General features: G+C 41.7%; 1 protein-coding gene across 1 annotated transcript in view; it reads right to left on the reverse strand.

Moving 5' to 3' along the window:
- Nucleotides 1-16,080, reverse strand: part of LOC111235209 (ankyrin-3-like) — a 94,524-nt gene extending 78,444 nt beyond the window's left edge. The window contains exon 1 of the mRNA XM_022763577.1: nucleotides 15,958-16,080. Coding sequence (XP_022619298.1) covers nucleotides 15,958-16,080 — 123 coding nt within the window. The remainder of the gene's footprint in view (nucleotides 1-15,957) is intronic.
- Between the last annotated feature and the right edge of the window lie 2,405 nt (nucleotides 16,081-18,485).

The raw sequence follows: 18,485 nt of genomic DNA on the forward strand, positions 1-18,485 counted from the left end.
CCCCAAAAGTCACATCATGTGACTTTCTAAAAGAAAAAAAGGAACAAAGGAGAATAAAAAAGCTCTCTCTGTTGCAATCTCCCTTTGTTAGGCAGGCTATGCTTATGAGCAGTGTCTCTCTATCAATTGTGCTGTGTTTAGCACAGGACATGGGACACGGAAATCGATAGAGGGAGGGGTACAGGATGATCCAGAATGTCTCTCTCCTTCTTCTCTCTGGGTTGATTTTGGTTGCTATTTTCTTTCTGCGGGACACTGCAATATGAATCTGATCTACTGGTATATAGTAATACAGTAACCTGGACTTTGCTTTACAGTGTGTAGCTCAGAATGCATGAAAGGATGGATATTTTGCAAGCCAACATTTAGTTGTTCCTAGACCTTGCACAAAAAAATACCCAAGAAAAATACCAAAAAGAATGGTTAGATGATGAACAAAAAACCTCCACTGGCGCTTTATGTATTCTCATTATTATCATGCATACCTGTTCACAGTCAGATCAAAAGTTGGGTTAAGAGTTTCCTCTGTAACACTGGAGAACTACCCCAGACTAAAAGTCAAATCAAGCGGCACAATATCCAACAAAAACAAGCTTTGGTTCAATATAATGACAAACTACTACACTGGTATAATCTTGGTCTCTCTGTGCACTCAGATGTGTTGTATACATAATGCAGACATGCACTATGATGTTGTTTACCAGTGCTGTAAGTCATTAGACCCATTAACTAGAATAGTACAACATTTTGGGAAATATACTTGCTTGTTTTCCTGCTGAGAATTAGATTAGAAATTGATACCACTTGTATGTTTGTACATGATTATGGAGCTACTGCCAGCAGCTGCTTAGGTTAAGCAGAAAGACTGGAGGCAGGGAACAACAGCTAGCCTGGTTCTGTCCAAAAGCAGGAATACCCACCTACCAGCCTCTATAATGCTCATTAATCAACACATTTTATCTTGTTTGTTTCATCTGTAGAAAAACTGAAGCACAAAAATGAGACATTGTGGTTTTAAGGAGTGTTATATGCCAGACTTTTTCTTGGCAACCAGCAGAGCCTCCATGTTCATCTCTTCCTTTAATGCATCACAACACAATGAGTCAAATATCCGGGTGAGAACTTGATGATATACTGTGGCTTGCATATCACAGTGTAACTGTCAGAGTAGGTAAAATGCAACAAGCAGTAAATGACTGCTGGCAGTTGGGACTCAGCCTATTGTCCTGCAAGACAGACAATTTTTTATCGTGGGCGGCAGCACTTTTACTTTAGACCAGCATTAGTCCTGTAGCACTAAAATCTGTGACTGGCATCCTCGTGAGCCTTCCCCACCCCCTCTGTACAAGGGCCTGTTTGCTGACCCTCTCTGACCCCCCCGTGTCCATCCATCCATCACACACAGCCAGAGCTGACTGCTCACCAAGGCTGCAGCCACGTGTGCTCTCACACACACACTTAAGGACAACACATATACATACGGTAAGCAGTCTTGAGCAGATATTTTGTGCAGTGCAAAACACTCAGTGTACAAAGCAGCCTAGGTGTACATACATACACACGCATTTATTTTGCCTACTATAGTACATATGCATGCTCCAGCAGCTAGCGTCAAGGTCGCAGCTGAGCAGAGAGACTAATGACCTATAATAAGACATAACCTTGACTGATGGGTACAGTCAGTTAGTTATAGCAGCCAACAGAGCAGCGCGCACACACACACACACACACACACACACACACACACACACACACACACACACACAATCACAGAAACAAATACACACAGAGTGCCCTGTTCTCTGCAGCTCAGCATCATTGTTCTGTATCTGCTCTCTTCAGGTGGATTCTGATCTGCCATACTTAATTTTACCTCTCGCTCACTCTCATCTCATCTCTCCCTTTGTACTTGAGCGTTTCTGTTTTGTTGTCATCCATACTCAACTTTGGCCAGCAGAGATGTCCCGAGAAACAAACTGTGAATGGATGATTTCAATAGGTGACATGTTTGTGACACATTTCTTACATGTTGGCTACCTTGTGGTAGAATTGCATGTATGTTCCCACACTACAGGAAGTGGAGACATGCATTTTAATAGCAGATTAGGGGTGGTATGTGTTGCCATAAGGACACTAGGCGGCTATGACGTTGTCAGCAACAATACAAATGATCAAGGCACGTTTGTATAGCCTCCACCCCCACACTCAGCTCACCTTGAAGTGTGTCCTATATACACATTCAGAAACGTATAGCTATAAAGATTCAAGCACAGACACATACATGTGCAAAACACACATATACTGTATACACACACAAAATACAGTTATACAAACACAAACACACACACACACACACACACACACACACACACACACACACACACACACACACACACACACACACCTCTACCTCCCAACCCATTTAATCAGCCATTTGCGCCATAGCCCCTCACTGCACCAGTTGTAAAATGGCCTGTGTCTGACTCATAATGGTGTCACGTTGACATTGAATTAAACTGTTGAATCTCAATTCTGCCAACACATCATAATGTGATATGAGTGATGACTCTTTGCAGACATTTTATTCACTTGATCACCAAACAGACTAATCAATAAGATCTTAAAGGCCTTTGAATCAATTTAAGCCAATACATTTCATCATAGATATCAACAAATTCTAAAGGTTAAGCCTGTAATGATATAAAAGTCATGCTGACCATGTGAGAGCTTGAACAAGCTCAGCTTTTTCTGTTGCTGTCTACTCTGTGTCATTTCTGCTTAGTTCCAACACTTCTTCTAATTGGACACTTCAGCAACTCGTGTGCTTGTACGTGTGTCTGTGGTTTTTCGTAACGGCTGGAGCGGCCATTTGGCTGTCAGGAGGAAAGGTCCCAGAAAAGTTAAAAGTGCACTGTGGGTGTCAAGATGGCTGACAAACAGCTGACAGCATCCTATTCAGCAACACACACACACACACACACACACACACACACACACACACACACACACACACACACACACACACACACACACACACACACACACACAGTGACATCAACCTAGTCAGCAGCAACAGTAACAACAATCTGACTCATATTGCTGCGTCTCGTTGCATCGGATCAAGCCTTCAAGCTGACAGTTTGCAAAGTGTGCAATTAGACAGAACGTCATATAGACACAGGGGCCGATGTAGAGTCTAGCTTGTACTACTGTAGTGTAATTTCTTACCGTAGGATAGTTTTAGTGCTGTGTAGTAGGATAAAGTGCTAAAAGTAATTGATATTGAAAGTTATCTTTAATCTGTTGATTGTTTGTTGACTATAAAATCCCAGAAAATTGTGAAAATCACCGGGGCCCAAGTTAACATCATCAGATCCCTTGTTTTGTCCAACCAACTAAGGGATTTCGATACCTAAACTCAGGCTACCTACAGGTACCGAAAGGTAATCCGATTCAATTGCTCTCTTTTTCCTAAAATTCAAACCTATAGAACAGCTACCTCACTGTGTAGAAGTCATTCTTATAAATAAGACAATGTTATGCACTAGGGATAGCTGTGGTAGTAAAAATAATTGCATTGACTGAAATGAATGTGACTTACTGCAAAAACAGAATTTTATCATGACATTGATGAAAAAAATGTATTAAATACTTGATCTTAATTTTCCAAAATATAAAACTTAGAAAGGTAGCTAATCCTCACATTTGGAAGCTGGAACCAGCAAATTAGTAAGTGATTTCAACAATTAATCAATTTTCATGAGGCTGAGGATAAATAGTTCAAATTATACTTAACAAAAGGTGCCAATACAGTTGTGTTTAACTTTAAAACCTAAATACCCTAACAAAGGATTTAGACTCTAGGAGTCCAATCCATGTTTGTTCTAAAAGGGACACAAAGCAACAACAAACAGGCTGCCAGCATAATGTTACAGCTCTTGGTATTATTACTCACTTCCCTCCGGGTAGGAAATGGATAGGTGGGAACATACTACTGCTATAGATATATGATGATCCTTATGATGATATCTCCGAGTAGACCTGCTTTTAAAACAACAGCCAGAAAGGAAACCAAAAATATCCAGTGTGAGATTTACAACATGGCAATACACATCACAGAGAGAGCTGGCTAGAAGTTGCTGTAGGGCTGTTCTATTTTCAACATGATGGGTGTTTGTGATAGTGTCTGTAACCAAACAGAAGAGGAAGAAGAAGGGATGATGCTGAAGATAATTTGCTAGCTATCTGCTTGGTGATGGTGCAGAAAAATTACCAATCACACAGGGAATAAAAGAAATAATCACTACTCAGTTATGAGCGGGCTCATGTGATGGTGATGAAATGACTGTGTGAGGTGGAAGCTGATACCGCAAAGATTAAGTTTCACCGTCATCATCAGTGTAATAATAGTCTTCTTTCTTGCTTGATGTTTAACAATTTACAGCATTTCACTAGTGAAAGATCTTTCTTCATTTCATTCAGAACACGGGTAAAATTTCCTTCTTTAACAAACAATTATTTTCATTAACAATGAGTTTAGTGATTACTTTCCTGATTAATCGATCAATAGGTTTATAAAAAATTTCCGACAATAGTAAAAAATATCATTTTCCTACAGCCCAATGTGACATCTTCAAATGTCTTGTCCAACTGTTAAAAATTTAAAGATATTAATTTTGTATATTAAGCAGCAAGTCCTCACAATGGATAAGCTGGAACTGAATTGTCAGGCAATCGATCAAGCTATTATAGACTAACTGGTTCAGCCGTTTCCCATCCCATACTCCACTCCACTCCTCTCCTCTCTCCTCCTGTGTTTTTGTCCTTGCTGTACAGTATTAATGATGGATTTCTGGCAGGAGCAGTGGGCTCAGAGGGCACCTAGAGCCAGAGCACAGCATCAATCCTGAATTCCTCTTCTGCCCTGAGGGTAAACTCATATCACAACATGTACAGACAATTCCCCTCGTAGCACCAGTCCTTTATGGTAATAAAAATGTTATTTAGGCCTGCATGTAAAAAAAAAAAAAAAAAAAAAAAAAAAAAAAATTGGTTCAAAAACAGAGAACCCGGTTCAATTACACATTCAATAAAAAGAGACAACAGAAAATTAACACCCAAAGATGAAAATAAGCCAAGAATGGTCTTTAATAATTCTGGGACACCTACAATAATGTAGCAAGGTTCAAGCAAACCTTAGATGTGACCCATACCGATTTGTAACATTAAAACCCTAATGGAAACTTATAAATAATCATTGATGGTTGTTGGTGATCAGTACCACAATAACATGATGGATGAGTGGACCAGAGAGCAGAACAAAGCCCAAACTTCCTTTCTAACAACTCCTGGCCAGGCATTGATTTCCCTTCTCTGATTAGTCTCAATGAGAACCAGGAGGAAGGGCAAGAAGGGAGGACAGAGGGAAAGATCAAGAAGAGGAAAAAACTCAACAGACTGTGGGTTTGAAATTTGGGAAGAGCACAAACACAAGCGTGATATTAATCATCACTTTGCCCTCTTCCCTGCCTGATTCTTGAATTTCAGACATAGTACAATTTGATACAGTGATTCAGTCAAACCATAGCAGGAATCCTCTGCAACCTTTCTTACAGTAAGTCTATGGTAAACCAGGCTGTGGTATCATTTAGAATTTTCTGCTGCTCCAGTCATCTCTCAGTAAGGAGAGTCTTCATGGGGATGATAAAATACACTTCCATCCCACAATATGCTGTGTGAGTCCTGATAACAAACTGCAAACATGTTTGGCAAAGCTGCTTGTGAATAATTCAGTATTAAATGATAAGTAGATAGAATGCTTTGCTGCTATTCTGGCTGTTCACACAACTGTTAATAAAAACACAAGAAATGCAGCCAAAGACTGTGTGTGTGTGTGTGTGTGTGTGTGTGTGTGTGTGTGTGTGTGTGTGTGTGTGTTTGTAATGTAATGTACTGTCTAAAGGTCTATTTATCCAGTGATCTGACACATAACCATCCGAGTAAAAGAATACCAATGCCACCTTGGAGCTACAATCAACCTTTCCCCATCAGCCAGCATTATACTAGATTACAGCATTCTGCACAGGCTTGCTTTAAAGTTGTACACTACTGGCCAGCAGATGACAAAAGATATCATTTCACTTCTTATTTTACCTCCAAATACACTGCACGGTACACCTAAGGCTACGCACACACTGTGAAAATGCAGAATTTCCATGCTAAGATTACAATGCAATTAAGACTGCAACCTTTTCACACTAAATTACCTCCTTTAAGGTGCAGCGGAGTCTTCCCCTCAGGGCCAAGAGCAAAAAAAGAAGAAAAAAAAACACATTATATGTTGAGAGCCAGTCTTGTAGCTGAGTCTATTAGCTGGACATTGCAAGAGGTTTATTGTGCTTCAGAGGGTAAGATTACACATTTCAGAGAAGAAGAAACGCAGCAAACAAGGACCATAACAGCTTAATCCTTTACAGTAAAAAAAAGAGCAAAGGGATAGAGGTATGGCTGGAAGGATGGAGGAAGTCTGGACGTATAAAAGCTAAAACAATCCTAGCACCAGTTCTGACAGAGGGATGCATCCATGTTTAGGAGTTGGGATGGGTAGATGGGATGGGAGGGGGTGGGGTGAATATTTTTTCTCTAATACTGAATCTAGGCTTTTTTTTTCCCAAGGGGGCCCTGAATACACCCCTTCTAACCCCCAACCGCGCTGCCACCTCCTCCTGCTTCCCCCTGCACACCCCCTCTTTCGCTCTCCTTCTCACCGTCCTTTCCTCTCCCTCCCCCCATGCGAGAGAGCTAACTGTGAAGAGGTGTGATTACCATCGATCCGTCCTAACACAGCCCATTTCCTCAGCTCCTGAGCCTCTGAGCTCCAGCCTGCGTGGCGGGGCTGCCACAAGGCCAGGACCACACGATCCTGCCCTTGCCCAGGGACAGAGGCTTTTTCTGGGGGAAAAATGTGAGAACACTAGGTGATGAACGCACAGCTGTTGACAGAGATAACGGATATACAGTCTGAGACATGATATTAAGCAAATATTGCTTGTAAGTGTAGACTGTTAAAAAATCTTGGGTGTTTCCATTGTTTCGTCTTTTGCTTTCAGCGCTGCACTAGGACTTTGAAGCCTCTAAATTGAGACGGTTGACAAAATTAATGACGGCATGATTCTGGTTATCGCTGCACGTGATGGTGGCGTGGCAGGTGGTTAAGTGGAGGACAGGGAGACAGCGTGGTGGTGGAGGTGGAGGCAAGCAAAAGAAAGTAATTATCAGGCCGTACAGGCGTGAGTCCCAAGGGTCAACAGAGTGGTGCGTGTGTGTGTGTGTGTGTGTGTGTGTGTGTGTGTGTGTGTGTGTGTCTGTGTGTGTGAGTGAGAAAGGCAGCAAGACAGCACCATTTCAATAGGATAAGCTTTATCTGTGAGTGTATGAGGAGCACCTGCCATATATGCATAAATGTACACACACACACACACACACACACACACACACACACACACACACACACACACACACACACACACGTCCGTGACACACCATTTGGCGCTTTTAAGAGCCTGATGGAAGAGGTCTGGCATTGATGCACAGTGGGGGATTAATAAGTGTGATGTTGTAGGAGTGGGGGTGTTGTCTCTCACACACAGACATACACTGCTGCTTCACTGAGTTGTGACTGACCTAAAGATAGACTTATGCATCACATGAAAAGTGAGAAAACACAGAAGCAATAGGTAGCATTATGTTTTTAAAGCACAATTAGACATCACACTAACAATGGGTGAAAGAAAGGGAGAGCTAATCATCACTGTCAGATTCTGTGGATACATGTTTGAGTGCAACGCCAACTGTGGCATTGCCTGACATCCAGTTTCCTATTCTTGTCTCTCTTTTCTCTTACGCCCTGTTTTCAGAGTCCCTCTCTTCTTTATGCATCTCCTCCACACCTGCTCCACCTTGGCCTCTCTTTCTCTCCCTCTGTCCTTGCCCCATCAAGTCTCTGCTCCCTTATCTCCTCCTCTTTCCTACTCTTCTGTCTTCTGCCCCCCCCCCCACATATCATTCAGCCCTGTAATCACATCATTAAGCAGCATTAATGTGTGCGAATAATCTCATGGTGAACTGCACTTGCTGCGTTAAACTCCTTTTCTGTCTCACCCTTCAGCATCAGTGGTGAGGTGGTCCTGTTTCAATGAGACGAATGATGAAGAGGTAAGTCTATAGTAGACTTGCTCAGAGAGGAAGTGGTGTGGTATAATTTGGTGTGGTTTAAGTTGGTGTTGTTAGAGATGCTTCTTTCCAACATCTCATCCAGTGAATCTTATTATCTGCTCATTTGGCTGCTTTATGTGTTGGCATCAAAAATGAACCATAATGTTGCCTCCTCATTGGACATCTGATGGCCCCCGCTTTTCTTTCTAAGAAGGCAAACTGCAAAATACAATCCCGTATCCTGCTGAGAGGACTTTTAACCCTCTGTTACTAAGCAGGATTGGAGAATCATTCATCTGATGCCAACAAAATGCATAAAACACATGAACTGTGTTGCATTAACATACAGTTCATTTGTATAGCAGTACAATTACACCACAAGCACTGGTTTACATATTTACATGCGTATTATATTCTCTGCTCCCATAGCCGCAAGCTACAGTATAGTGTTTCTTTGCTTACATTAGGGCTGCAACTAATTATTTTAAATACTAATTAATCTGCTGATTTTTTCCTCAATTAATCACGTGGTCCTTAAAATGTCAGAGTAGTAAAAAAAAAAAGCCCATTACAATTTCCATTACAAGTTTTAGTTTTGTCTGACTAAATATTCAGGATGCTGTCACATAAAACAAAGAAAGGCAACAAAGGCTCATAAATCCCATACTGGAATAAGAGAAACTTTTATATTATGAAAACTGAGTAAAATATTTTTTGATTCTAAAAATAGTTGATTATTTTTATGTTGATCGACTAATCAGCGAATGATTTCAGCCCCTAGATGCTTTAATTCTGTCAGCACACACCAGTAAAGCCTGCCAAATAACACATCACACGTAAAACACACCATTTCCCGTGCACAGTCTTCACATTGTATAGCCACATGTGATTTGACATCACGTGTGAAAACAACAATTTCAAATGTAATTAATGCAAATAAATGTCATTTTGTATCATATAAAATGATTTTCATGTGTCATTGTTGTGTTTCTCCATATTTGGATATTTTCAGTGAAGGATTACATGTTCCTTTATGTTATGGGCTGATATAATTCTCCTACATAAAATATAAGACTCTAAAAACCTACAGTTATCTGCATTTTTTGTAGATGTAAGGTAGTGAAAGACTGTGTGTGTGTGTGTGTGTGTGTGTGTATGGCAGCCGCCCATTTAAGTGGAGTCAGCAACGAGCACTGAAAATGTATGAAATGTGAATTTTTACATGTTATAATGTGTAATGTAAAATCACATCAAGTAGTCCCACACACTGTAGGACAACACATCAGAGAGAGCAGGAGAGAGGAAGAGGAGGGAGGGTGCACATGGATTGGAAGAGCGGCAAGAAAGACGCCACTCACCTTCAAATGACCTTTAGGCTTACGATCATGCTCTCTCTCCTCTTTCTCCGCCTGCCTCTCTAATTCTCTCCATTTCTCCTTATCTCTCACTCTCTCCTCTCTTTCACACACATGCTTTCTCTCTTCATCTATTAGTCCTTATCCTCTCCTCTCTCATTCTAGCGCTCTCCCTCATTCTCACCGTTTTTCTCTCTCTGACTCTTTAATGCACACACACTTCATTCAGCTCCCATGTGACTGGAAAGAGGACGTCAAAATTTCGTGTTGAACACAACTTAAATCACCTGATGCACAAAAAAAGGAAAACGACTGTCAGATGTGCCAGACTAGGAACCACAACGAGACAACATGGATTTTTTTTCCCAGTGGTAGGACAAACAAATCCCCACATGCACTGGTTTTCAGTTACGAAGGCTCCCTAAGAAATCCCATCACCACAAACATAAACACAAACACACACATAAACACACACACCATCCCCCAGCAGTACTCTCTGTGAGGACCCTCAAAGTGGTGGATCAATAATTAGAACAATCCTTATTACACGCTCTCATTTCCCCTTAGAGACTGAAGCTAATCTAGAACAATAGCAGCATACAGTAGAGCTTGTCGCCCATTGGAGGATCCCGCACGTTTCTGGCCATGTGAAATACAAGGGTGGGGATTAAAAATGGACTGATCAACTTATTGTGTGCGTGAATGGATAATATGATACAGCCACATAGCAAAGAGTGGAGGGAGTGTTATTCTTGGATCTCAAAGACTTGATATGATCTATAGATCTACATCTGATATTGATCTAGAACCTGATTTAGGTTTGATCAGTGTGACAAAAGAAAGAACATCCCAAGATGGTTCAGGGGACCAGAGTATTCTTGGTACTCATAACATTTTGGATTTGAGTATAAATCACAAGATGACAAAGTGGAGATTGGGGAGCCCCGGTAGCTCAACCTGGTAGAGCGAGTGCCATGTGCTAAGGCTGAGTCCTTACGGCAGCAGCCCGTGTTCGAGTGCCTCTGTCCCCTGACTATCTCTAATGTCTCTATAGAAATAAAAAGCAGAAATGCCAAAAAAAATCTTTCCAAAAAAAAAAAAAAAAAAAAAATTTTTTTTTTTTTTTTTAAAAACAAAAAAAAAAAAAAAAAAAAAAGTCTTTATCTTGTTTTTTGATAACCAAACACAAACACATTGTATTTCCTGTTTTTGCTTCACAATAAAAGCTTGTTTCTCTGGTGGCATGCTTTTAATGTGAAAGAATGGCAGCAGAAAATATTGTGTGTGCTTTAGCAATAAATAAGTATCTATTTAAGTAAGCAAAGTTTATTTATTTAGCACCTTTCTAGATCAAATGTTAGAAAATGTGCATCACAATAAAAGATAAAAAGACAGTGAACAATAACCATCTGCAAAAACTACTATATAGAGAGGTAATCAGTGAATGTCAATACATTGAATGGTAAGTGGCGACACAATGCAGAGCAAAACTAGTATCAAAATGGGTCATGATTTCATGAAAGAATTGTGAATCATTTAAATTTTACTACAAACTGCCTCTTGGTTCAAATTTCATACATCATATTCCCACTGAGGTAATAAACACACAATATACGCTACATCAGTTGTCATTATTTCCAGGAACAGAAGCTTGGCAGTCTCACTTGCCAGACATCCAATTGGTGGCCATCTTGATGGCGAAAACATTTTGTAATACTGGGAGGAGTTCCCAATGCCAATGCAATTAGCTGAGGCACGCATGAGCACTGAATTCATTAACCTCCATCTTTTATGGGCTAGTGGGGAGGGGAGGAGGTGAAGGAGTAGGTGGGGGGAAGGAGGAGTGAAACAACATGTGTGCCGGCTTTGTTTCAGCCATATCAGAAAGTGAGTGGAGAGAAATGAGAGAATGAAATGAGACAGAAAGAAAAGAAATAAAGAAAAATAGGTGACAAACCTATTAAAATGTGCAATGATATTATGTATCCTCCCTTCATGCCTTAAGCCTGATGGCTCTTTTCCCCACGGTTTATTTTTCCTCTTAGGGCTGGGCAGACTCTTGCCTTGCCACTGTTGCCATGGGCTTGCTCTGAAGGCAGCACAGGGCTGAAATCCAATTTCAACACTGCCATTCGCCTTCCAGCAGTCATTGCAAAGTCTTGTTTTAGATTCACCACTGTGATCCGGATTCAGAGCTCTTAATGAAAAGTGATGATGGTGATGAATGATGATGACATTCAGCTCTGATGAGCGGGACGTGCCAGTGATCTTTGGAATCTTTAATGAAGTGGATAAAATTTTCTAAATGCACTCAAAACGTTTATCGTTTTATCGTGCTTACAGTTTTGGAAAATGGCAGAGACGACTTCAACGACAACGTGGTTAAGACACAGGTCCACAACAAACAGGCACAGAGTTTCCTTGGAAGATAAAAACACTATCAGATTAGACTGTAGAAAAGCGAGCACATGGCCCACATAAGCCCTATGAGAAACAATAGGTACTGTACCGACGCACATTCTGTGTACCGGAACGGTGTGTAAAATTGGGACACAGCAGTAGGAAACCTGCTTAGCGCTCTCCCTCTCTTTCTCTCTCTCTCTTTTTCTCTCTCTCTCTCTCTCTGTCTCTCAGGGAATCCATTGGGGGCTCCTGGCTCTAGATAATGTCATTAGAAGTAAAGCAGCTTGGAGAATTTATGTAACAGTGTAACAGGGGTTTCCCATTCAGATGACCACTGCGGCTACTGAGTTTCCACTTGTTAGATTTTTTTCTCACTACCTCTCATACAGCACAGAAACATTAATGCGTGCAACAACACTCAAACAAAAACACAGATACAAAGAGATGTGCTCTCTTCTCAGTCTCTCAGGTTAACATCCTGTGTCTCCCAGGGTGTTAAGGTTGAAACTTTATCTCCCTCTGTGCTGCTTTCCTGACAATATGCACCACAAAAACACACACACAACACACACACACACACACACACACACACACACACACACACACACACACACACACAGAGAACACTACACTATGTTGTTAGGCATCTGTAGCAGGGATTCCTCCCCAGACACCCTGGACTCCATTAGACCAACACTGAACTAAGTGGTGGCTGATAAAAGCAGCAGGCCTCATGTCAAACTATTTCTCAGTACCCTCACGTGCACTTTGTTGATCTCTTTCGACAATTTGACAGTTGTTTGCTCAGGCTGTGTCCAAAATCACTCCCTATACAGTACACTATGTCTATCCACCACCAGTTTACTTGAGTGACCAAATTCTGAGTGTGAAATTTATACACCATGTAGTGTCCTGAAAGATTCCCACAACAGAACAAACAAAGTGATGTCCATGGCATGTACACAACTTTCTTCTAACAATCCCACAATGCAATGTGTGACATTTTATAGATGTGAAGATTACTGCTGTGTGACTGACTACACCTGTGAAAGATGATGAGACCAGAATTGCAATTTCTGCTCACAAAACTATAGAGTGTTGTTATAAAGCAGTGCATGTGTGAATGAGGAAGGGTTTTCTGGACACAGCCTATGTTTCAATGGACTGCATATTCATTTCTGATATAAACCTGAACAGGATGGGAGATTGCAATATAAAGACTATATCCTGGTGACCTCACAGGTACAATCTGTGATACACATGGCAAAAAAAGTCCAGTCTTCACTCCAATAATGCTCAAAACACCAGAGATTGGAATCTACACAAAAACACAGAAATAACAATCAAACCTTTAAGCTGATTTTAAAAATTAAGTCACATTACTGAAGGGTGTTTTAGATATTTATATACACCTTAAATTAATCATAACTCTCAGAATATTTTGCAGCGTTTCACATAAACTCTACCTGTTTGGTGACTAATGCAAAAAAATGCACCAGTGGGAGGACACCACTCGGCTTTTACAAGTGTTCTCTACTAACAGTTTTGTACATGCTTTACCTAAATATAGCATTTGTAGAGCTCTGGAAGGAGTGACTCAAAGCAGTTTGTTGCACAGAACAACTATATCAGTTTACAACAGTAGCAACAAGGCAGATATAAAGGGTTTGAGGTTGAATAATGGAGGCAAACTGACAGTGTAACTTTAACAGGATGTGACATTTTTCAGTTATTACTTGGGCTGTGCTGCATAGCATTTAAAAACACATGGAGAGAATTGTCTTATTAATTACAAGTTCAATTTTGTCTGTCGTTCTTTCTCTTTGTTGCTGACTGTGACTGAAATATGTTTTTATCTCTTATATAGTCCTTTTCACTATTTTGTCATGTGTGTCTATGACTCTGACACTTCTCAGGCAGTCTGTTTACATGTGTTATGGACAGAGTGAAAGAGTTGGAAAGCCACCAACAGGGGTAAACAGCGCATGGCCAAGGGCAGCCATGGAATGAAACCACAGGAATGAAACCACAGGAATGAAGACAAGAGAGCACTTGGTGTGTGTTCAGAAATAAAACTGCTGTTCATCTGTACGTGTGAGGGAGTGAGAGTGACCGATGGGCAGCGATGGCCTAAAGTTCACATCCCTCAAGTAAACAACAACTGAAAAACAAATTAACTTTTAGTGTTGAACTGAGTTTTTTGTGACAGTGTATTATTAAAAGGTAGAAGCAAGAGCCAGACATCAGCCAAAAAGTGAGGAGACAAAGACCCAGAAAAACAAAAGGACAAAAAGAGTTAGAAAGACAGAGAAGGGAGAGAAGAGTAGATTGGTGTGAGGACAGAGGGAAGGACACAGGGCACGGAAGAGAAAGCTTATTATACTCATGGACGGCAGTGTGCACAGTTCAGTCAATACAACCCTCTCCTCTCCTCTGAAACATGACCCATCATAAGGACTATAAAACTCCTATACAGATCAACATCTCAGACACATTTTCACACACATGTACACAAAGCACAGAGGAGAGGAAAAAGTAATGATCACTTCTAGATTTAAAACGTACTTGACTTTGTAGAGAAGTAGAAGTCTCTTGACCTTATGGATCTTTTTGCTTTTCTTTTTTTGGTTGAGAAAAGATTAGGCCGTGATAGCTTGATTCTTGTTTATGCTAAGGTCAAATAACATTGCCAGCAGCATAATTCAAAACCAGGCACCCATGGGCACAAAGTACAGTAAATGTCACTGTTATTGAATAGATCTCTCACGGTCAAATCTCCCCACATTCAATACGCCGATTGCAATGAATGCTCTCTCCTCAGACAGTGAAGAATTATTATTATTACTTTAATACATAACTGGATAGACAACAAGTAACCCATTGTTTTTGTTCCTGTTTCCACCAGTTGTAGCTTTTAATTTACTTGCTCATCCTACTCAAATATCTCCTTGTTTGGCATGAGTTTCTCCCACTGGTCTGTCCAAAGTGGAGAGCTGACATGTAAGGGAGGAAGGGGGGGGGGGGCACGTGCATTTCAGTTCCTTCTCCATCATATGAAAAGCTTTGTCATCAATAAATCAGTTGTGTATGCATTATACATGGCTGTCTGTGCATCCAAGCACACATACACAGACATACACAAGCCAGAACCCACAAAAACCCACTAAAGCACTCACACACATATCCTAAAGCATGATCAAGTGAAAAGAGAGTGAGAGGTGGTTTTTGTTTTTTTTCCCCCATCTTGGCCTATGTTTGTCCCATTCGTTAACAAGTGTTCTTATTTGCCATTTTAACACAAACATGACCTCATAGCTTTCACAACTCCCAGCACACATCTTATTTGAAATAAGTCCCACATGGTTGAATGACATCTGACAAATCACACTCTGTGCTGAATGATCATAACAATTGACCACCTAATTTCTTATTGAAACAAGGTAAAATGTGCAGAGACTGAAGGAAGCCCTGCGTGACGTAGTTTTGCTAAAGACAGACAATATTAGGAAACACAGAGTCAGAGGCAGGAAAACAAAACGCTCCATGTGTCCATGCGTACGGCGTTGACCTCATCTAGAGACTGGTAGCTAAGATCGTCACGCATAAACAGGTGAAATTATTTTTTGACTTTCAGCTATAATGTGTATGAAGACACACAAACAAACATACACAAACAGTTCACATGCACAGCAACAATAAACACACCTGCTTCACCACACATACACATTTAGTATACAAGGTTAGAGATGCTGTTTAAAATGGACAGCATGTCTCGAGTCTCCACGTGTCTTGCTTTATGTGCAGATATGAGCATGTACATGAATGTATGTATGTGAGAGGGGACAACCTCCAAGCCCAGTTGATCTAGGTAGTCGAGCTGAGATGCTGAGATGCACACAGACACGCACAGAGTCACGCTCCAATGATGCTGGCGGAGCGGAGCAGATGAAGCCACCAGCCAAGCCAGCCAGCCCTCGTCTGTTACCTTTCTCTTTTGTTCCCGGGACGTTGCTCTCCTGCTCTTCCTCCGCTTCTCCTTCTCGTCCTCTATTGCATTCACATCCACTTCCCCCCGATTCTTCTTCAATTGGGAGGCCGCGTGAGCCATGATAGGTAATAAAAAAATGAAGAAGCACCACACACTACACACGCGTGCCTCACCTGAAATCCCAGAGAAGTTCAGGGGCTATAATTGACAAAACCGGGATCTCAGAGGAAAAAATCGGGGTAGAAAAGGAAAGGGGGGGAAAGGGAAGAAAAATGCCCTCCTTGAAAAGGAGAATGGAGAAGAGTAGGGTTTCTTTCACGTATGTATGTATATCCTGTATGTCCTTTCTTTTGGTTGTTGCTCTGGTCTGGTCTGCTCTTTCCCTCTGTCTCTCTCTCTCTTTTTTTCTTTTAAAGTGATGGAAAGATGGGAGAGAAGAGACAGCAGCTTCTCCTTATCTCCTCTTCCTCCTCCTCCTCCTCGTGTGTCATCCACTGGCAGTGTGAGAGGAGCGCGCCCAGGAGAGGTGAGGACAAACCGGATAGAGAGAAAAGAGACACGAGCATCACCAGCACAGAGGTGGAGGGAGGGAGGAGAGACTGAGAAAGAGGGAGAGAGAGAGACAGAGAGAGAATGGAGGTGGAGGGAGGGAGGGTGCAAGGGGAATGGTAACCATGGAAACCACGCTCTGTTTCGGTCTGTCCTCTTAAATGTTTCTTTCTCTTTCTCCCAGCTGCTCTACCTCACCTGGTGCTCCACCATGCAGACGTGTGTGTGTGCGCGTGTGCATGTGCATGTGCATACACGTGTGAGATACAGTGTGAGAAAGAGAAATTGTGTGTGAGTGGATGTGTGTGCATGAATGAAGCAAAGGCACCGGGTAAGGAAAGTAAAGGACATGGTGGCGCGGAGCAACAGCAGGGTGAGTGTGTGCGTGTGTGTGTGTTTATGTACCCCCCACCTATCTACTATCACACACACATACGGACACACATTACCAGCTGGAGGTAGCCGAGTATAAGGTTGGGGAGAACATGTAAAGGACACGGGAGAAGGCAAAGAGGGAGGGAGGAGAGACTGGATGATCCTGATCACACTCACACTCTCTCTCTCTCTCACACACACACACACACACACACACACACACACACACACACACACACACACACGCACACAACGGATGATAATCAGTAATGGCAGTTTGATCGTTTAAAGTGCTACAACAAGCTTGATTTATTCATGTTCATACCTGAAAATGAATGAGTCAGTGACTCAATGAATGGCAAGTGAATGAACCAACCAGACAACAAATGATAAATGATTTAGTAAATGAGTTAATTAATAATTGAATGACGGCACAAATCAAAAATCTGAGAAATACATTTTCAGTTCAGAAACACATTTCTCAGATCCCAGTCCTGTGCCTCTCTAATCTCAGTGTGGTCATCCCACCATCTGGGTTCATTGACATCATGATGGAGAGGTCAAACAGAACCAGGGGAGCTTTTGTTTCACCAAATCACTCGGGTCTTTGTTGAAAACAGAGGGACAGAAGAGGAGGAGGAAGAGGAGGAGGAGGAGAAAGAGGAGAGAGACAGGAAAGAAGATCTACACAGAAAGTGAGAGAGGGGCATACAACAAAAGATCCTGTTTGATTTTCTGTAACTGAAGAAGTGAATGAAGAGAAACAGAGGAGAAGAAAAAAGAACAAAAAGACAAAAAAAAAAAAAAAAAAAAAAAACACCAGACGTCTTATTTAGGATGTCCTTCACATCGGCCGTGCTCACGTCTGACATGGCAGCGGGAGACAGACAGAGCACGCAGCGGCCATCTTTGTGTTTCTTTCCCTGCCTGCCTGCGTGTCAGAGGCACCTATGAGCCAGGCTGGGTCCTGTTGATACCGAGAGGCTGCCTCATCACATGCCTGTCTGCCTTTAACAAAATCTACTATATCTGGTCATGCCTTCAACTGTACGTATGGACTAAATGGGAACCATATGGAAAAAAGCTGAGAATGAGAGAGGAGATGATCGGGCACTGCTGCTACAGAACAACCCTCAGGGGACAGATGACAGGTTTAGCTGGTGGACACCAGTCATGTAACGATATGAGCGTGAAATTCCCTTTTCTCTTGCTCAAATATATTCATCCTCTCTGCTTCATTTTTCTTTCTTTTCAACCACAAACACCAGCCACCGGCATAAGGGGGGATGAAGCTGACTTACAGCCCCCATCATGCATCAGGGGGTGTCACATTATGCCAAATTATCATGTGGTTGCTAGGCGAGGGCCAATCAGATGGCTTTGGGGAGGACAGGATGGATGGATAAGGAGCGTGGAGAGGTAAGAAGAGAGATTGGGGAGCAGGGGGTGGGTACATGTGCACGAGGGTATGTGGATGCATGGAGAAGACATGGCATATGTGCACATGATAAACAAACTGTTATCCTGAAAAAAAAAAAAACCTTTGTCAGAGGAGAGATATGCAAAGAGGAATCATGATGAATGAAGAGGAAATGGAATAA

This window comes from Seriola dumerili, unplaced genomic scaffold, assembly GCF_002260705.1.
Source record: "Seriola dumerili isolate Sdu_G_001 unplaced genomic scaffold, Sdu_1.0 BDQW01000478.1, whole genome shotgun sequence".
Classification (NCBI taxonomy): Eukaryota; Metazoa; Chordata; class Actinopteri; order Carangiformes; family Carangidae; genus Seriola; species Seriola dumerili.